The sequence below is a fragment of the Hyperoodon ampullatus genome (assembly GCF_949752795.1).
Source record: "Hyperoodon ampullatus genome assembly, chromosome: 10".
NCBI lineage: Eukaryota > Metazoa > Chordata > Mammalia > Artiodactyla > Ziphiidae > Hyperoodon > Hyperoodon ampullatus.
Window position 1 is genome coordinate 74,161,558 of NC_136923.1, and position 19,852 is coordinate 74,181,409.

Below are 19,852 nucleotides of genomic sequence, written 5' to 3' on the forward strand. Positions count from 1 at the left end.
CCGTGTTTGCCCCATACTTTTCTTTCCTTTCTCCTTCGGCCAACGGTTGTTTGCTTCTGTCCCCGCGCCCCCCCTCATCCAGTATGTACCTCCTCCCTCCCAAAAAAGACAGAAGGATTAAAATGGGGGACATTTTATTAGAGTCCAGGGATATCAGCTTTGGGCAGCAGCTGAGGGCAGCTTCACGTAACTCTTCATGGGGGGCAGTGGCCGGATCTTTCGGCCAGCCCAGCCCCCCTTGCGGTGCCATCGCCCACTGTTGGGCCTCTTTCCCAGCCAGCGGTTCCGCCCGGCCTTGCCGATAACCCGTTTGTTATGATCAACGTTGGATACTCGGCCCACTGTTGCTATGCACGTTTCCAGCACCTGAAAGAGAAAGCAGATGGAGGGGAATGCACCATGGGGGGAAAGAGCCTGACACTGTTGAGGGCATGGACTCTTGGGAGACTTCTTACACTCGAGAAGAGAAGGGAGAGGAGAGGGGGAAAGCACGACATAATTGAACCTGAGTGCAGGTCCTACAGTAGTTGAAAACAAAAGGCACTGTTCCCTACTCCATCATGGTGCCAGCCTGACAAGGCACGCCTAGTCACATGGCAGAAAAGGACAGACCCAGCTCGAGGCAGTTCTCAACATAAAACACCTGGGAGCTATCCTGGACCGGTTAGGTACATTCCAAAAATTCCTCCCTCGCTGATCCCTCGCACCTGCACCCCCGACACACACCTGCATCTGCCTCTTAGAGGGCAGCTGGATGATGGCTGTCCCATTCACCTTCCGTAGCAGCACACCACAGGTCCCTGGGAAAGGGAGAAACAGCTTTGCGACCCTCCACAGAGCAGGAGGTGGGGGGCAGATTTCCAAGGGGCCACACCACACACACTTTGAGGAGGAGAAACACTGAAGCAGGATACATGTAAGGTTTTAGGTCAAAACACAAGCACCTCTTCAGCCTTGTTTTTCCTTCTTTTTCTCTGCCAGTGGACCAGATGTGGGCCCATGGGTTCAGAGAGTTGCAACCTCAGGTACCCCTTGGCCTTCCAAACTGTAAGATCCCAAGCAGCTCCTTTCTTCATACCTGCGGCTCGGATATACTGGGCACCCCGGCCTGGCTCACTCTCCACATTGTTGATGAGGGTCCCTACTGGCAAGGCCCCAAGAGGGTGTGCATCCCCTTCCCGAGCAGCAACTAAAAGACAGAATTTCATCAGTACCAGAACCCCTGCAGCCTCCCAGCCCACACACATCTGGCAGCCATCTCTTACCTGCCATTCGGCCTATGTGGTCAGAGTTCATGATTGTATCTCCAGCTTGCATGTTTTCTGTGGCAATGATCCAGCGTTTCCGGTTGCCCCCAGCAACCAGAGCTATGTCTGCTGACCTGTTCAGAGTGAGGCACAGGTAAGCAGACCATCTAGGCAGCCTCATGTCTCCTGAAAAGCCACAGGGCAGTCATTCAGCCATACTACCACCTCACATCCCAAACTTGCCTACAGGGATCATAGCGGACAGTGATGACCTTCTCCTCAAAGGGTCCTGGCTTGGATTCCTGCTCGGGCCGGAACCGCAGAAAGTCAATCATTCGATAACGTTGCTTGTGGCCCCCACCAATACCGTGCACTTGGATTCGGCCTGTGGTCAGGACAGTGCAGGGACATGACCCTGGTCAGACGAGTCAGTTCCCAGCATTGGGAACAGACCCATCCTAGGCAGAGAGCAGCGCTCCCCAACATTATGACACAAGCAGAAAATGATAAAAATTTGCACAGCACAATGGGGTGAGGGTGAACACCTACATGGAGCTTGGTAAAAACATAATTATGATATTGAAATTGTATAAAACATCCAGATAAAGTCTCTACAAATTACAAAATTCAGTAAGTTTACTGAGAGCCATGTAACTCGTGTTCAATTTCAACTATTGTCAATTTTTGAAGGGTGTGAAGAGAAATGTCATATAACTTCCTGAGTACGTCCAGTTTTCTTCAACTACCTACATTATCTTTAGAAGCACAGACCACTTGTTTGTTGCTTTGTATTCTACTCTTACACACGTACTACATGCAGGAGTCCAATAAATGCTTTTTAATTACATTCCTCTGCCTGTATCAAAATACAGGCCTAGGATCCTACCATGTTTTTGCCCTTTACTGCTGAAATCTTCTTGTCCTTGCTCCCACCTGTGTGGTTTCGGCCCCCAGACTTCCTCATCTTCACTGGCATAACGGTATACTTGGTACGACTCTTCCAGGACACAAACTTAGCACTAAGGGCCACAGAGGTAAGGACTGGGCGGCAGGGAAGCAACATCGAGGGAGAGGGCAGCTGAAGAAGGACATTGTTTGTCACCTAGAGATAAACAGAAATCTCTTTCACTTGAAAGCTAACTGAAGGAAAAGCTTCAGAGAACCAAGGGAGAGGGCACAAAGTTTAGCTTGTAGCCTCCTTCCTCCTGGAAGTCCCAGACCAGCTATCCAAAAACTCCACCCATCACAGCTTGCACAAATACCAGTTCGGAATGTTTATCTAGGTGTATGTGTGTTGATTACCTCTCCTCATCTGATCCTCTCACCTCTGAAGTATTCCTTCAATGGAATGTTCTCCCCTTGGTGCACCTTCTTCCAAATTTGGCTCAAAACTCTCCTTCTCCAAGAAACTTTTCCTTCCCTAAACAACTCCCTTCTCCAGGGCTGGTAACTTCCATACACCCATGTACCACCATTGCCATCAATGCCTTTTGCCCATTTTGCTGCATGTTTCTGAGAGTTTTTCAGATACGAATGGAGGGGAGAGATCATTTATGTCTTGTTCCCTTTTGAATTCCCAGCACTTCACAAAGTAGGCTGGTTTGGTTTTGAATTTTAAGTATGCATCTGCCAAACTCTACCATAAGTCTGAAAGGTCCAGGGGAGGTAAGACTTAACTTCTCTTTTCTGTAACTCACCAGTCGCCCACTAGGAACCTTGAGATATCTTCATGTTAGGCTCCTATTCTTGGTATCTTGCCCTGAATTCTCTAATCTCAGTAGTAACTCATCCTTAATGGTTATAATAATGGTTAAGAGCCCAGGCTTTGAAGCCAAATTACCTAGCACCAATGGAGTATGACCTTCGACTACTTATGTTTTCTCATTTGTAAAATGGGAATATAATAACTAATTTATAAAGTGATTGAAAGGAATTCATTTATTTAAAACGTCTATTACTTATGCTTGGCTTATGAGAGACAATAAGTGTTAGTTATTATTGAAACCTGTACATTTGTCTGTAAAGCACTTTCACCTCCAGTATCTTGTCTGAGGAATCCAGGGACCCTGTGAGATAGCAACACTTATACAGAGGAGAAAGCTGAGGCTGAGAGTGACTTATCCAAGGTCACAGGCCGGCGTGACTCCTAAGCAGACTCGCATCCCCCACCTCGCTTCTCCTGGAGTCCCCCTCTCCGGCTGCCCGAACGGAAACAGCCACATTCCCGGGTACGGTGGATTACCTGGGAGGCCAGGAGCAGGCTTGGGCCGGGGACGGCGGCAATCCGGGGTGTCAGGCTCACAGAGCCAAGAGCGCGGGTCAGTGCCCGCAGGGCCATGAGTTGGACCAGGCTCAGCTTGGCTCACCACGCCACCATTACCTTTAGCCAGGCCGCCTGGTGCTACTGGATGACGCTAACAGGTCCCCGTTCTGTCGCTCCTTAATGACGTAAAAAGAGGCGGTCAGAGAACCCGAGACAAAGCTGGACACACACCTCTTACGCTCCCTGCTCGTGGTAGAGCCAATCCCCGTGTGGCTCTTAGGTCGCGTGACTGTGGAACAGGCTCCGCCCCTTGGAGCCGTCAAAACAATTGCCTCGAGCGGCAGCCATGATGGATTTAAAGGCGCAGTACCGGCAAGAGCGGCAGCGAGATCGACGGACTGCGGGTGAGTCTTTGAGGGTACCTCTGGGGCTGAGAGTTGAAGTCTCGCTACCTCTTTCCTGCACTCCCAGACAAATGAACAAATGAGCCTCTCCGACCGAACTTACACAACTCCAGTCAGCCTTAAAAACTCCGCCCCCCCCCGCGATTCTTCCCGCCCCTCGGCGTCCAGACAGAGGGACAGACGGCCTGCCCCGCCCCCTGCGCTACAGACTGACTCAGTGACCTCGGGATTGTCAGTCCCGGGCCCTCGTCCGTGACACGGACCTCGGCCGTCCACCCGCACCACCTCCCGTCACCCCTGCCCATCTCACTCTATCCCCACCCTGGGCCTCAGGGCAGGTCGACAGCCTGGGACACCTCTCCACCGCATTCCCAGGCCCGGGAGACCAGCTCCCAGCGCCGCGTTTCCCTGTGATCCCGCAGCCGCTCAGCAGACTTGCCGTTCTTCCCTGCATCATCGGGCGTCTGGGAGGTACCCTAAGGTGACTCCTGTCAGAGCCTGTTAGTATGTGATCGTGATAGACACAAAACCATAGAAATGACTGGGTTAGGAGTGACCAGGTCTTCCTCCTCACCCTTTCCCAGACACGCCCCTTGCCGCAGGTCTCAGATCAAATCTTAACTCCCTTCTTGGGAGAAAATAGCTCCCCAGGCTTGGGGTGGGACGTTGGCTTGGGGAAGGAGGAGGGACATTGGTAGTCTTTGAAGACCTGTAGGCAGGGGAGGGAGGGCGTTTGTCCTGGGTGGGGCTCCATGCCAGGTCCTCTGGGTGGCTGTGAAGTGGTGAGAGAAGGGGTGGGAACTCTGGGCTTCTGGACTTTGGGCAGGGCAGATCCTTCTGAGTTCCTGGCTGTTTGAACAGAGTTTCTTCTGAGCTCCTGCCTGAACACCACAACCAAGGGCTATATACAGGTAAGAAAACTTCAAAGATGAGAAACAAGGCCCTTTTGAGGAAGTAGGAAGACAGCCTGAGACCTGGGGTTTCAGGCCAGTGGGGAAAGAGGCAGAGCTGACCAGGTTTGGAGATGCTGGGCTTAGCCCCGTGGGTGATGCAACCTGAAGACTTTGAGCCTCTAGGCCCCTCTCATCTGGGTCTTGTGATGAAGGCTCCTCTCTTTTTCTTCTCCCTCTCTTTCTTGGTTTAACTTTGAAACCTATTCGTTCCCCTTTTTTGAAAACTCTGCGCTATTTTCTGCATACCTCTGGTCTGCTTTAACTCGATTTTCTTTGCAGCTCTCTCAGACACCCTCTGTGTTCCCTATAGTGCTGTCTCTACACTCCTGATTCCTTTTCCTAACCCAAGCTCTCTCTCCAGCTCCTTTTCTATTGTGTTCCTTAGTTCTAAATCCCTCTGCTACTTCTCAGCACCTTTGTTCTTTCTACAGTTTTTCGTTCAAGTCAATTTGTCTCCCTCTCTCTTTCCCACGACCTTAGCTTTGTGTCTAGTGTCATCACAGGCTGCCAACCCACTGGTCACTCTCTCTCTCCAATTAAGCCACAGGGTCCCCCCCTACTGGTTCTTGTCCCTTCATTTGGATCCCTCCCGCCCAAGGCGCTCAGCCACTCTTTCCAATCTTTACCCCACCTGAGCTCTGTTGTTTCTCTGTAGCCCAGGCAAGGTCCCCCAGCCAGGATGTCGGGCCTGGTATTGGGACAGCGGGATGAGCCTGCAGGGCACCGGCTCAGCCAGGAGGAGATCCTGGGGAGCACTCGTCTGGTGAGCCAAGGGCTGGAGGCCCTCCACAGTGAACACCAGGCTGTGCTGCAAAGCCTCTCCCAAACCATCGAGTGTCTGCAGCAGGGAGGCCATGAAGAAGGGCTGGTGCATGAGAAGGCCCGGCAGCTGCGCCGTTCCATGGAAAACATCGAGCTGGGGCTGAGTGAGGCCCAGGTGAGGGGGAGGAGGTGGTGCCAAGTGGCCCAGGGTAGATGGAGGAGCAGTTGTCTGATTAGGGCTTGGAGGTCACTCGGGATCCCCTTGTCCTAATAATTGCTTGCATTCATTCACCCAGTAAATATGTATTAAGCTTCTACCATGTGCTAGACACTACTCTCCTGGACACTAGAGACACATCACTGAACAAGAACAGCCATAAACCTTTGCCATCTTGGAGCTTACATTCTAGCTGGGAGAGGCAGACAATACACGAAGAAATAAGTGATTCAGTATGCCACAATGATAACTGTTAAGGATAAAAGGATAAAAATAAAGCAAGGAAGGGGACTGGGGCGTATGGGGAGAGGATACAGTTTGAGATAAGGTGGTCAATAAAAGCCTCATTGAAAAGGCGCCATTTGAGCAAAGATTTGAAGATGAGGGAATGAGTCATACAGTAAACAGGGGAAGAGCATCCTAAACAGAGTGGACGGCAAGTGGAAAGGCCCCGACCTGGAGCCTTCCCGATGAGTTCACTGAGGGGCCAGTGTGGCTGCAGGACAGTGAATGAGGGCAAGCAAAATAGAAAATGAAGTTGGAGAGGTGGTGGAGGCAGGGGACAGATCCTGTGGAACTGTAGGCCATCGTAAGGACTTGGCTTCTACTTTGAGTGAGACGGAGGCTATTGGAATGTTTTGAGTGGAGAAGTGATGTGGTTTAACATTTTAAAAGGATCATTTGGCTGCAGGGTTGAGACCAGACTCTAGGGGAACAAGGGCAGAAACAGGGAGGCCAGTGAGGAGGCAATTCTCATAATCCAGGTGGGACTTGATGGTGGCTTGGCCCAGGGCGGTAGCTCTGGAGGTGGTGAGAAATTGGATTCAGGGTATGTTTTGAAGGTAGAGTCATCACTACCCAACCCTGCCTCCTGGCCCCTGCCAGTCTTGCCGGCTTCTCTCCCGCCTATCCCTCAACACTCTTATCCAGAGCCCGGCGCTCACAGGATTGCCCACCTAGGTGATGCTGGCTTTGGCCAACCACCTGAGCACAGTGGAGTCGGAGAAACAGAAGCTGCGGGCTCAGGTCCGGCGGCTGTGCCAGGAGAACCAGTGGCTCCGGGACGAGCTGGCAGGCACCCAGCAGCGGCTGCAGCGCAGCGAACAGGCCGTGGCTCAGCTGGAGGAGGAAAAGAAGCACCTAGAGTTCCTGGGACAGCTGCGTCAGTATGACGAGGATGGGCACACCGCGGTGAGCATGTGCAGGCGAGGCTGGCTGGGGGGCGGACAGCTGGGAGTGACCACAAACGTGGGGGCAATTGCTCCATCATCCACAAGGGCCAGCAGCCCTGCCCAGCCTGCCCCCACCTGGCAGAATTCAGGTCCTGACACCAACTCCAGAAGACAGCAAGGGAGAAACAAGGGTCACTCATTCAGGCAACATTTCATCAAATGACTACTATATGTCAGGCGCAGTGCACTCTGCTGGGGATGCAAAGTAAACAAGGCAGAGCTCCTGCTCTGACAATAATAGGTTTTTTTGGGGGGGAGAGATAGGCATTTGGACAATTCCAATTCAGAATCCTGAGCTCTGCAATTAGGGAAAGCGCAGCCCCGTTGAGCAAGTCCTAAAATTTGCTCTCAAAATGTGTGGAATTTAACCCTCACTCAACAGGCATTTCTGTATCTCTGTGCCTTAGGCAATGCAAGAAGATGTGTGGCAGGTAGATGTAAGGAACTACAAAAGAGAGTTTCTGCCTTCTTGAGTTTATAGTGTAGCTGTAGGAACAAGGCTTACATGTGAGAACACGTATGTGACAACACAAACAGCAAGTGCCCAGTGCTGGAGGAGCGGTTCAGTCAGTGTGGGAGGGCTCCCAAGGAGATAGGTTCCTGGGGGCTGGAATGGTCTGAAAGATTCACAGAGGAGGCGGGGAACAGGGATGGGCAAGATTTAGGTTGGATTTTTAAAATGTGATTTTATTTATTTTTTTATTTGGTTTAGGAATTGGGATGGATTTTGGTCGTCTGTGAGGGAGAGGGAGGAGCTTTCTAGACCGGTGTGTGTGTGTGTGTGTGTGTGTGTGTGCGTGTGTGTGTGTGTGTGTGTGTGTGTGATAGATTCATAGATAAGGTGCCAGGGCTGGAAAGGTGGTCTGACCCAGGGAAAGTGGGATGATTCGTATGGGACACACTGGTGAATCTGGGCAGGAGAGTTGAAAGTGTTTGTACAAGGCTGCAGTGCCTGGTGGGGTGAAGCATTTTTGCCTGGTGTGAAAGTAGGTTATTCAGTGAGGACTGGGCACTACATACAGAGTGAGTGGTGGCAGATGAAGGGTGTCAGGCTGAGCTAGACACTTTGGGTTCGTGTCAATAAGATAGGACACACCCCTGCCCTCAGGTGAGCCAGGACAGACATGTAATCAGTGTAAACACACAGGGATCAACACGGGACTATAATTACAAGAGTTGAGGGGGAAAGAGGTGGAGGGTGAGGGTGCTTAGGAAGGAAGGAAGCTCTCTGGATGTGAAGGAAGGGAAAGTCATGACATTTTGGCTGAAGCATCTCTTGTTTTTTTTGTTGTTGTTGTTATTTTTTGTTTTCTGGGCCGTGCCGTGCGGCATGCAGCATCTTAGTTCCCAGACCAGGGATCGAACCCGTGCCCCCTGCGTGGAAGCACGGCATCTTAAACACTGGACTGTCAGGGAGGTCCCCATCTCTCATTTTTTATGAACAAGAGAGGCCTAAGCTTGGCGGGACAGATGCTGGCCTTCCCAGGGGCAGGGACATGAACAAGGGACTTGTCCTAGGCCCCACCTGTCAATGATTTCATGGTTTAGAGGGGGCTTGAAGAGGCTACGGAGGCTATCTTGGCCCAGACATGCTGCTTCTTCCCTTCCAGGAGGAGAAGGAAGGTGATGCCTCCAAGGATTCCCTGGATGACCTCTTCCCCAATGAGGAGGAAGAGGACCCCAGCAATGGCTGTGAGTCTGCCTCTGGAGTTGGAGGGTGAAGGGAGGGCATGAGGAGGCTGGTCGCAGCTGTGGCCTACCCTGAACACAGGATGCTCACCATCCAGGAATAGGTTTTCCACTTCCGCTGGAGATGGGCCAGGGACCAGTACTTTGATTTCCTCGGCTTCCCCCTTATTCATCAACATGTATTAAGCACTTAGCCTGTGTCAGGCACTGTGCTGGGCACCAGGGAGATGAAGATGAGCACGACACAGGTCTCGCCAGTAAGGAGTTCACAGTCGAGTGGAAGAGTGACCCTGGAGGGGAAGAGCATGAGCTCCTCAAGGGAAAGGACCAGGTCTTTCTTATCTTTGTATCCCTGGCACAGCCCATGCCTCATGCTTATTGAGTAGTTTGTTGAATGAATGAATGACTGGGTGAACAAATGGGATTGTGATGGGCACGGGGCAAGGGAATAGGCAAAAGAGTAGCAGTTGAGGCAGGTCTATGCAGGGAGCCTGGTGGGGGGTAGGCACAGGCACGGAACAAGTCTTGGAGTGGGGTGGGGAGGGCAGACAGCAAAGGGAGAGGCAGCGTCATCTGAGGAAGTCTCCCGTCTTTTTCTGTGACGGTGTAGTGTCCCGTGGCCCGGGTGCCCAGCACAGTGGCTATGAGATCCCGGCGAGGTTGCGGACACTGCACAACTTGGTGATCCAGTATGCAGCCCAGGGTCGCTATGAGGTAGCTGTGCCACTCTGCAAGCAGGCACTGGAGGACCTGGAGCGCACGTCCGGCCGTGGCCACCCCGACGTGGCCACTATGCTCAACATCCTAGCTCTGGTGTATCGGTGAGTACGGCCTCCTCCTCGCACGAACCTGCCTCCACGTTCCCGCCTTGATCCGCCTTTGGCTCTCATTCCTCCTCTCCACAGGGAACCTCTTCTCCCTCCCACCTGGGGGCTTTCTTCTATACCAGACTCTTATTCTTTCATACCTGAGCCCCGACCTCAGAGAATACTCATCCCTCAGGTTTTTTGCTTCTCTCATCTCTCCTCTGGGGAGGATCTTCTTCTCTTGCATCTTATGCCTTATGGCCTTCCCTGGGCATGGCAACTCTCAGCGTGTGTCAGTGAACCCCTCTCACTGCTCCCACCAGGCTTCCTGTCTCCTCGTGGGGGGGGGCCCCAATCCCTAAATGTACCTCAGTTGTCCCAAAGGGAAGGAAGTAAGGAGATGGCTTAGGGCCGGAGTTCGGGCTAACCCCTTGCCACTTTTGTCCTCTTACAGGGACCAGAATAAGTATAAGGAAGCTGCCCTCCTGCTGAATGATGCCCTCAGCATCCGGGAGAGCACCTTGGGCCGGGACCACCCTGCTGTCAGTATTCCTTGCTCTCCTTCCCCTGTGCTCTCTCAGCTTGTTCATCTGCTTCCCTCAGCCCACTCCCTGGGGCTTCTCAGGAGGGAGGCATGAAGACTCATTTCTCCCAGGCTCTGTCTGCCGTTCCCAGTGGTTCTCAACTCTCTGAGACCCAATGACTCCTTCTTATAATGAATATTTGCCTAAAACTTAACTCGTAGATAATGTAACCAAGCTACCCGTATAATTTCCTCAAAAGTTGAATGATACCCTATTAATATAAAAGAGAAACAAGGAAAGTAATTTATAATAAAATAATATGTATAATACATTACAGTAAAATGAAAATGCAAAACAATAACAGTTGTGTTGAGTGCAACAATGCTAGAAGACATAATGTAGTAGTCTGATATATAATGACTGAATAACTTTAGATTTAGAAGAAGTAAAACCAGTAAGTCATTCTACATAGAAGTACGTATTAGAAAAATGACAGAGCAGAAGAATTGGCGCATGCAAGATTAAAATCCAGTGTTAGAATAAGTAATAATGAACCAGATTTATTTGTCTGTGATAAGAGAGAGAGAGAAATAACCTTAAGTAGGGATAGCATGCCAAGACAAATGCTAGATTTGTCAAAGTGGAGACAATGAGAAATAAGATATTTTTGAAAATGAGCTGACTGTGGAAAAAGAATTCCCTGTGTTATGATGCATGATAGGCAGGGATGATGTATCTCAGAAAACATAACTCCTGTCTTGATATCCCACGAAGTGTCAAAGCTTACATTCAGCGTTTGAAAGTCTGGCAGGACATTCAAAAGATGCCTGAGCTGACTTTGGGAAAAGAATTCCCTGTGTTATGACGTGTGATAGGCAGGGATGATGTCTCTCAGGAAACATAACTCCTGTCTTGATATCCCACCGAGCATCAAAGCTTATATTCAGTGTTTGAAAGTCTGGCAGGACATTGAAAAGTTGCCTGAGCTGTCCCACACAGGCAGTCTGTAGCATCCTTGCCTCCCCAAAGGCCCCCAATATTTATGGCAACCAAAAAAAACCCCTGCCTCCAGAAATGTCTAAAAATCTATTTAGAGGGTGATGCCACCCCCATGGAGAACCTCAGAGCCACGGGGGTCAGTACTTTCCCCTCCGCTGCCTCTGGTTCGGGTGGCAGAGTCCATTTGTCTGGGCATTGTGCAGCATGGGGCCCTGCTGTTCAAGGTCCTTTGCAGCATGAGTTTCTGATGGGGGCGGGCCTGTCTTCCTAGGTGGCTGCCACACTCAACAATCTGGCTGTGCTCTATGGCAAGAGGGGCAAATACAAGGAGGCGGAGCCGCTGTGCCAGCGGGCCCTGGAGATTCGAGAAAAGGTGCCTGTGCCCTCTGCCTGTTCTTCCCTGTTGCGATGACCCCTCCTCCACCATCTCTCTTCTGATCTACCCTTGCCCCTCACTTCTTTTCGTCTCACCCCCATCTCTGCCTTATTCCCTGTTCCATCATTCCCTTCCCCCTGCTCCCTGCATGGGCGCGTGCACACACACACACATGCACACGCACACACACACAAGCACACACATAATCACAGCCATCTGTCCTTTGTACTCCTCCAGGTCCTGGGCACCAACCACCCAGATGTGGCAAAGCAGCTGAACAACCTGGCCCTGTTGTGCCAAAACCAGGGCAAGTATGAGGCTGTGGAGCGCTATTACCGGCGGGCACTGGCCATCTATGAGGGGCAGCTGGGGCCGGACAACCCTAATGTAGCCCGGACCAAGAACAACCTGGTGAGGGCAAAGGTGGTGGGAGGAGGGAAGGGGAAGCATCATAGTCTGGTACACTGACCTCATCGCCTTTGTGCCCAGCTCTGGGGCTGCCTCTGGGGCTGAGGGGTCTGCTTCCTTCCCGTGGGAAGGCAGAAGTTCCGTAGCCTCTTGGGAGTGGAGTGGAGTGGGAACACCCCGGACCCTGCAGCTAGACAAAGAGGTGTGAGGTGGATCTCTGGGGAAAGTCATAAAGAGACCAAGAAGTGGAAATCCCACGCCTGGCCAAGACCTTATCTCTACCTCTTGCTCCTGTGTTTTTGCCTTCCTGCCCCCAGGCTTCCTGTTACCTGAAACAAGGGAAGTATGCTGAGGCTGAGACACTCTACAAAGAGATCCTGACCCGTGCCCATGTGCAGGAGTTTGGGCCTGTGGATGGTGAGTGGGGAGGGCCTGGGCAGGGAGCTTCAGGGAGGAAAGGAAATGCAGATCAAAGGTCGGGGGGTTGACCACAGTGGTTCCCAAGGGGGAGCCAGACCCCTTTAGTCCAGCCCTGTCGGCCTCTGGGTCCTGGCCCCCCCGTACTGTCCAGCTCCGTTCTCTAACCTCGCCACCCCATCCCATGTATCACCCCCAGACGACCACAAGCCCATCTGGATGCATGCAGAGGAGCGGGAGGAAATGAGCAAAGTGAGTGGGGGGCCCAGCCTGGGGAACCCGAGGCTACCAGGGCCTCTGACTTACTCCTGCCCCAGCCCAGCTCCTCATTTCCCATCCGAGCACCAGCCCCAGGTGCATGGTGCCTTCCCCAGCCCAGCCTGCACCCCAGCCCTGCGCCAGCTTGTACCCCAGTGTCTCGGTACTCTCATCTCTGGCTTCACCTCCCCCTCTGTCCTCCTGCAGAGCCGGCACCGTGAGGGCAGCACGCCCTACACCGAGTATGGAGGCTGGTACAAGGCCTGCAAAGTGAGCAGGTGAGCTGCGGGTGAGCAGCCGGCTTGGCCTCCGATGCCCTCCATCCAAGCCCGGCTTCCGGCTTCCTGGACCTTCCCCTCTTCCCTCGGACCTTCCCTCGGCCTTAGCTCTGCTCCCTCTCTCTCCTGCTTGTTTTCTGAGTCCATCTTCTTTTCCTTCCCTGGTCTCCCCTGCCACAGCCCCACAGTAAACACGACTCTGAGAAACCTCGGAGCTCTGTACAGGCGCCAGGGAAAGCTGGAGGCAGCTGAGACCCTGGAGGAATGCGCTCTGCGTTCCCGGAAACAGGTCAGAGACCAAGAGGGGAAGGAGGTCTGCAAGGTAGGGCCCTGGGGACAGGATGGAGGACCACTGAGGCTGCTTGTGACTCTCTGAAGGGTAAGGGGAGAGGCTGAGGAGGAAGACAGGACAGGCAGGTGAGACTCTTTTGTGACTGTGGTGGTTTTTTAAGTGTGTTCTTACCCCCTACCTGCCCTTTGTGGTCAGGACTCCAAGTTCAAGGTTCACTTCACTAAATGGGACTATTATGGGAAGCCCTGCCTTTTGATAATGTGAAGAGTCTTCTGAGGCGGGGCACAGGCAGTGTGGGTGAGAGGGTTGTGGTTGAGGGGAGCCCTGAATCGGAGTTTCTCAAATTGAGGGTCTTGACTCAGTGGGTCCTGAAATCAATTCAGTGTGGGCCTCGGCTAAAGATCGATGTGTATCTTTATGTAGGAAAGCATTGCAAATAGAAAAGGTGAGTGTCTCCTTTCCAGTATGTGTGTACTGGGAAGTCTCAAAGAAAAATGTTTTCTTTATTGCGGCTGATGGTGAGAAAAAGTTTGGAAGCCCCATCCTGAGGAGTTCAGAAGTGGGAAGTCCCAGCTCCTTCCTTTTCCTTCCAGGGCACTGACCCTATCAGCCAGACCAAGGTGGCTGAGCTGCTTGGGGAGGGTGACAGTGGAAGGACCTCCCAGGAGGGCCTTGGGGGCAGTGTGAAATTCGAGGGAGGTGAAGATGCCTCAGTGGCTGTGGAGTGGTCAGGGGTAAGTCTGATCATCGCCCCTTCATCTCTCCTGCCTCTCCTGCTGGTGGTGGTGAGAGGCTCTGAGCCTGTAGGATGCGTGTAGGACGTGCGTGTCGGAGGGGACGTTGTCCCCATCCCAGTTCAGTTAGCCCATCCCTCTCAGGGGTCTCTCTGCAAGCCACCTGTTGACCAGGCTCTTGTTTTCAGTCACTGGGCTTTTGGGGGGAGGGGGAGGTGTGCAGAATAAATGGCAGGAGTAGACTCAGAGGCCAGTCTGCCTGGGATCCCTTTAGCTTCTGTTCCCCGTCCCTCTCTGCCAGGATGGCAGTGGGGCCCTGCAGAGGAGCGGCTCTCTGGGCAAGATCCGAGATGTGCTTCGTAGAAGCAGCGAACTCCTGGTGAGGAAGCTCCAGGGGACCGAGCCCCGGCCCTCCAGGTACACACTGAGACTGAGATATGGCAGAGTAGGCAGGTGAGCCCTGGCCTCCAACTCCGCTTGGCCCCTCATCTCTGGAGGAGAAGAATCTTGGAGAGAAACGTGGAGGAGGTCACTGGGGTGGCTGTGGAGAGAGAGTGTGGGAAAAATGGGTGCCCCAGTGCGGGGACAACAGTACCTGAGCAGATGCTGGTGACTGATAAAGATAAGAGAGTGCGTGTATGTGTGCGGGGGGGCGGGGTCAGATGGTGGGGAGGCAATGATCTGAGTGTGTGTGGTGGTGCCCAAGAGTCCCAAGCGTTAGGGCCACCCATGAGAAGAGAAGAGGCCTGGATTCTTTCTTTTCCATTGTAGCAGCAACATGAAGCGGGCGGCCTCCTTGAACTATCTGAACCAACCCAGTGCAGCACCCCTCCAGGTGAGAGCAGTGCTCGTGAGTGTATTGGTGGGTGAGAAAGAAAGGATAAGCCCAGTGGGGAGAGGGGAGAGTCATCTGGGATGAAGGCTTTGCCAGGGAATTGGAGGTGGGCAGACAGGAATCAAGCAGCTTGTTGGGGGTGGTGACCGCCAAGGGACAGTTTCGGGCCAGAGATAGTAGCAAATAAATTAATCAGGAGGGGAACAGGAATGAATGTTCTCTAAATGGGTACTTTGGAATTATGAATAATTCAGGAATGATTTGGGGATACTAATTGCTCTCCCCCTATAGCCACCATACTCCTCACCTTGGGGACTCAGCAGTAGATGAGAGGGGAAAAAGAAAAAAAAAGCATTAACTCATCTCCATTTGAGAAAACAGCAATGACTTTTTTTTTTTTTTTTTTTTTTTTTGGAGAAGAGTTCTCTGCTTTATTTTATCAGCGATGTCAGTGAGAAATTATGCAAAGGATGTATTGATGAGAATTAGTCTCTATAATGTTACCCCGAAGCACTTTTATATCATGATATTGTAGAGATCGTATAAAGACTGTACAAGTTATATAACAAGAAATGAGTCTCTGTTAAAGAAGTAGCAATGACATTTTAATGGGAAACGATCACCTGTATCAACACATTCAAAGTATATGCCAATATTCATGTGGTTCTTCCAGGTATTTTCTCCACCAGATTGTGGCCTTCTGGGAAATCGTAGCAAAGACTAAACAAAGCCCAGAGCTTGGGGTTGAGGTTACAGGCTCCATCCTAGGTCCAGAGAGAGACTGCAGCCATGAGATGGATAAGACTCCAGGGGACAGTCTTTGGGAGGCTGAGGTCCCTGGGCTGATGGCATGCTATTGTCTATTTCAGGTCTCCCGAGGCCTCAGTGCCAGCAGTATGGACCTCTCTTCAAGCAGCTGACATTCAACCCACCCCCCCAGGTCTGCTGGGTCCCCCACACAGTCCTCACAGCATTCCCTATTGCTCCTGGCTCTTCCAGCCCCAAGGTGGGACAGTGAAGGGGGAGTGGTTAACCAGAAGATTGCTGCTGCCCTTAGGGTCTCAGCTCCCTCCTCAGGAATCCCCCTCAGGAAGGACCCTCAGGACATCCTCTCCCCACCCTGTGGTCCTCTAGAGTAGCTAGCTCTACTACTAGGGGCCCCAGAGTGGGTAAGGAGCAGGTATGCACCTCAGAGATGCAGCCTGCTGCTGGCTTTTCTGTCAGAGGGTTTGGGGCTGGCCAGCCAACCTGCCTTGCCCTGGCCTCTCTTGTTCCCTCTGCTGCCTCACTTCAGGTCCATGTATTTCACTTTACCTAAATAAAAGAATCAGGTAACCATTCAGCCACTTGAGTCCTAACTGAAGAGGGTAGGAAGCAAGGGTGGTGTTGGGGCCCCTCACAGAAGGGTGAGGGGCAGTGATGGATGGGGCAATAGGAGGAATGTTGCTTCTTGGATCTCTCCTCTCTTCCTTCCCCTGTTCGTGTATCCTCTCCAGCAGGGCCTGCAGGCAGGCGTCTGGGGGATGGGGGGAGGCCCACAACCCAAGGAGAAGGTGCTGTGGACTGCGTTGTCAGGGACATGTGGCGGCCATGTGGCAGGACCCTGGAGTCCTGGCGCCACTGCTCCTGGCCTGTGAGGCCCTCTGTGGTGGCCCCTCCTCCTCCCAGCTGCTTGGGGGAAGGGAGGTCTAAGCAGGCCTGGGGGGCCCTCTGGAGCCAGAGGGGGATGAGGCACTTACTATCCATACCCTCTCGGCATATCCTGGAGGCCCAGCAGCAGCTGGGGCCCATCTTCCAAAGCTTGACTCCTCCTGACCCGCCTCCTACACCCCTTGCTGCTTTCACAACAAAGAAAGAATGTGGGGGTGGTGGCGCTGGGGGTGGGGGGCGCCTGGAACAAGGGCTGTACTGGGCCTCCCCACAGCTGGAGACTTGGCCATGCCCTGACACAGCCCAGACTGCCTGGAGATGGACTTGGGATGAATTTGTCAGTTTAACAGCCTTCAGCCTGGTGTTCAGAGAGCCCAGTCTCTCTCTACCTTTGGGTTCAGATTGGTCCAGGGCCAAACCAGACCCTAGCCATGCACTGGTCCTCTTCTTCTCCAGGCTACTTCTCTCCTGGGGCTCCACAGTATCTCCAGTTTACCTTGCTTGGGGATACCAAGGACACCCTTCTGTTCTGGATCTCCCTCCGGATTTCAGGTTGCTGAGAAGTGAGCCAGAGCCCACCCTTTCCCCCCAACCCGGAGAATTTGGGGGAACTGTTGGTCACAGCCCTCAGGAAAGCCCAGAAACCACGATCTTCCCCAGGAGCCACGGAATCACAAAAGTCACTTTAGGTCCCCTGAGTCCCTGCACACTAGGTGGTAGGCACGGCATCCGTTCCCCTATCTCGCTCAGGTCCCCACACTCCCCCAGGGCTTCCTACTCTCTGTCCCCCATCCGTCTCCAGACCCCTCCCCCAAGTAGGAGCTCCTCCCCACAGCGGCGGGGAGGGGGGCGTCGAGGGGGCGTCGCGGGGCGGGGCTTGACCGCGGCGGCGGCGGAGACGGCGGCGGCGCGCGACGGCTCGGAGGTACCGGGCGCGCGCGGCTCCAGGTCGGGACGCCTCGGTCTCTGACTCCGGCTGCGGCTGCTGCAGCGGCACCCGCGCTCCGGTGTGCTCGGCCTCTTGGGCCCGCCGGGGAGCGCTGACCGCTAGCCCGCCGTGCGCCCGCCCGCCCCCTTTCCCGGGCTCGCCGGGATGGGAGCCGCGCGCGGAACCCCGAGCAGCCCTCGCCGGCTGCCTCTGCTCAGCGTCCTGCTGCCTCTGCTCAGCGTCCTGCTGCTGCCGCTGCTGGGCGGTGAGTCCCGGCGAGCTGGGGGAGCGCGGGAGCCCCTAGGGCCAAAGGGGGCGCCGTGGAGGTGGGCTTGGACAACTGGAGCGGGGGAGTCACCCGGGCGTAGGGCAGGGGCTCTCTGGGCGGGGGACGAGGTCCCGGCGGCCGGGAGATGGCGAAGCCCCCGCTTACTCGGCCGGGCCCCTCTCGCCCCCGCGCCCGCGAGGACGCGTTTCCAGCTTCCCCGGAGTTTTCCCGGCCCGAGCCGAGAGTTTGCTCGGGAACTGCCGGGAGTTGCCGGCTCCCGGGCTCCAGTGGGGCGTTTCTTTGCGGGGGAGAAACGGCGCCGCCCCCCCACTTAGGGGGTGCAGCGCGGTGGCTGAGGGTGGGGGAGATGGAGTCCCCCCGGCAGGCTCAGCCTAGGTGAGGGAGGCCGGCCTGTGGCCGGATGCGGGACCGACCGGCGCGCGGGGCGCGGAGCTTTGTTACCTATGCCGGCCGGACGCTCCCGGCTTCCCTCCTCCAAGTTTCTGGGCCAGGCTGGGACCCAGACGGCCCTGCTGGTGAGGGCGGAAGAAGGGAAAGAAGAGTGAGGGTCCGTCCCATCTCCTCCAGCTCCCGGCCCGAGCCCTGAGCCCACTCCCTCCCAGGGTCGGATCTGGGAGCTGAGAGTCCCAGGCTGTCTCGGTGACTCATGTGTGAAGGCCGCTGCCAAAATCGGGCATGGCCGGCCTGCAAAGGTGCGGACGGGGTTGGTTCTGCTCCTTCCTGGATTTCCATCCTCTCTCTCCCCAGCAAGGAAAGAAAATCTCTCTTTCTACGGGCAGAAAGGCAAAGAGTTCATTCTGTCTTCTTGGAGGGCCTCAGCATTTTGATGAGGGTGTGGCCCCTATCTCTAGGGCAGACTGGACCCGAACCCTCCCCTCGCTTTATTTCCTGGCTTGGTCACACCTGAGAGTCACCACCGAGGTGTTGAAGTGCTTTAGAGGAAAGCGCCAAGGTACCCGCACACCCCAAACACTCTGGACTGGAAGTATGCCCCTCGCACCCCGTACCCGCTTCCAAAACCCACGATCTTTGGTGATGTTCCTGGCAGCAGCCCTCTCTGGGGGAACTCTGCCCAAGAGACCTGGTGCGAGCTTATCACTTTCCTCCTCTTTTGAAGAGTGGCCGTGGGGAGGGTGGGGAGAGTTGCCTTTTCTGACATCTCCCTGGCCTGCCAGCTGTTGAGGGGTTTGGTGCTGATGGAATGGAACATCTCCCACACCCCTAGTTGTAAAAGGAGAGGTAATTGTAACCCAGGACCGAGAGGTAAGAACAAGTTCCCCGGATTCGGAGGAGGTGTTTCTGGAGCTGCCCTGTGTTCCTTCTGATGTGTGGGGTGGTAATGCTCACGGCAGAACCCACATCTGCTCCCGGAGGAAGTATGGAAGTTTTTTGCACAGCCAGCATAGGGGGCCCAGCCATATGGGCCGGTAGTCCAAGCTCACAGGCTTCCTAGGTCTGCAGGCTGTTTGGGTTTTGGTGTGTGGGGTGCCAGATATGGCTGCCTTCACTGCTGATGTTTAGAGTTCTGGGGAAGATTCTGGTGGAGACAGGGCTCTTGTTCAACAAATGCTAAATTCCTAAATTCCTTCCATGAGAAGACGACTCTGATGTTAAGCGATGTTAATCCGGTGACTGGTGTTTAGCGAAGGGGTGGGTTCTGGTGGGGGGAGTTAGGGCAGGCTGAGGGCTGGGGACTGGAGGCCTGGAATCTCCTCTGGGGGTGGGGAGATGTCTTGTGCTCAACAAAGGAACATTTTAATGAGAGCCTTAAATCAGTTCCATCAAATGTGTCTTCGTGTGGAACCTGCCCATGCGCTGTAAACAGTTTCAGTCGAGGCTGAGGCGCTTGCTGTCTGTCTTCTGGTGAAATCCGGGGGCTCAACCCACCCCTGGATGGCATGACTTCAGGGGGCAATGATTTTTCAATAGATAACAGTAGATGTTTCCATCTCATTGTGTAATTAGGTGGATTTGTAGTGAGACCCCGCTGCTAATAAGGCAGGAGTAGGGGACCTAGGCTGGCTAGGTTTGTGGATTAGGCCATTTTGAAGTTTGGGTAATTATGCTGTAAATGGCTGAGGAACTTTCCGAACTTTGAGATCCCCGTTGTGATAAACATGGTGGAGGAGGAGGAGGAGAGGGCTTGACGTTTGAAACCTGGGATTCTTCGCCTCACGGCTGGAATGGTTGGTTGGGGTCACTACCCATCCCTCTTCCCACCCCCGTCTCTGGGTTCTTTCCTCCAGGATCTTGTTTCTTTGGGGAAATTGAATTGTCACGTCCTGAGATGG

The 19,852-nt window shown here is 53.8% G+C and overlaps 3 protein-coding genes and 1 long non-coding RNA gene across 8 annotated transcripts in view; 2 read left to right on the plus strand and 2 right to left on the minus strand.

The window, feature by feature from the left end:
• Window positions 1–117: 117 nt before the first annotated feature.
• On the minus strand, window positions 118–3,585 carry MRPL2 (mitochondrial ribosomal protein L2; the record flags this gene model as incomplete). Its single annotated transcript, XM_079713072.1, has 7 exons — window positions 118–366; window positions 727–800; window positions 1,079–1,189; window positions 1,266–1,381; window positions 1,491–1,632; window positions 2,181–2,349; window positions 3,490–3,585. 7 exons carry the CDS (start codon window positions 3,583–3,585, stop codon window positions 154–156), a joined length of 921 nt encoding a protein of 306 aa, XP_079569198.1. The 3' UTR covers window positions 118–153.
• Window positions 3,586–5,546: 1,961 nt separating this feature from the next.
• Window positions 5,547–16,111, plus strand: KLC4 (kinesin light chain 4; the record flags this gene model as incomplete). Of its 2 annotated transcripts, XM_079712268.1 has the most annotated exons (15): window positions 5,547–5,804; window positions 6,807–7,037; window positions 8,689–8,770; window positions 9,378–9,588; window positions 10,028–10,115; window positions 11,368–11,469; window positions 11,710–11,883; window positions 12,198–12,297; window positions 12,497–12,549; window positions 12,763–12,833; window positions 13,014–13,122; window positions 13,719–13,859; window positions 14,161–14,276; window positions 14,631–14,694; window positions 15,564–16,111. In XM_079712268.1, the coding sequence occupies 15 exons, from the start codon at window positions 5,547–5,549 to the stop codon at window positions 15,612–15,614; spliced, it is 1,851 nt and encodes a 616-aa protein (XP_079568394.1). In that variant the 3' UTR covers window positions 15,615–16,111. The 2 variants fall into 2 exon arrangements, with proteins under 2 accessions (XP_079568394.1, XP_079568395.1); XM_079712269.1 differs by lacking the exon at window positions 6,807–7,037.
• On the minus strand, window positions 15,278–16,655 carry LOC307058681. Its single transcript, XR_013811102.1, has 3 exons — window positions 16,434–16,655; window positions 15,883–16,008; window positions 15,278–15,458 (listed from the first exon to the last, which is right to left on the minus strand). It is a non-coding gene; the product is annotated as an uncharacterized lncRNA (long non-coding RNA).
• Window positions 16,656–17,437: 782 nt separating this feature from the next.
• Window positions 17,438–19,852, plus strand: part of PTK7 (protein tyrosine kinase 7 (inactive)) — a gene marked incomplete at both ends in the record, with an annotated part of 59,819 nt that continues 57,404 nt past the window's right edge. For all 4 annotated transcript variants that reach the window (XM_079712264.1, XM_079712266.1, XM_079712265.1 and 1 more), the window contains one exon: window positions 17,438–17,537. In XM_079712264.1, the coding sequence (XP_079568390.1) occupies window positions 17,438–17,537 (100 nt within the window). The remainder of the gene's footprint in view (window positions 17,538–19,852) is intronic.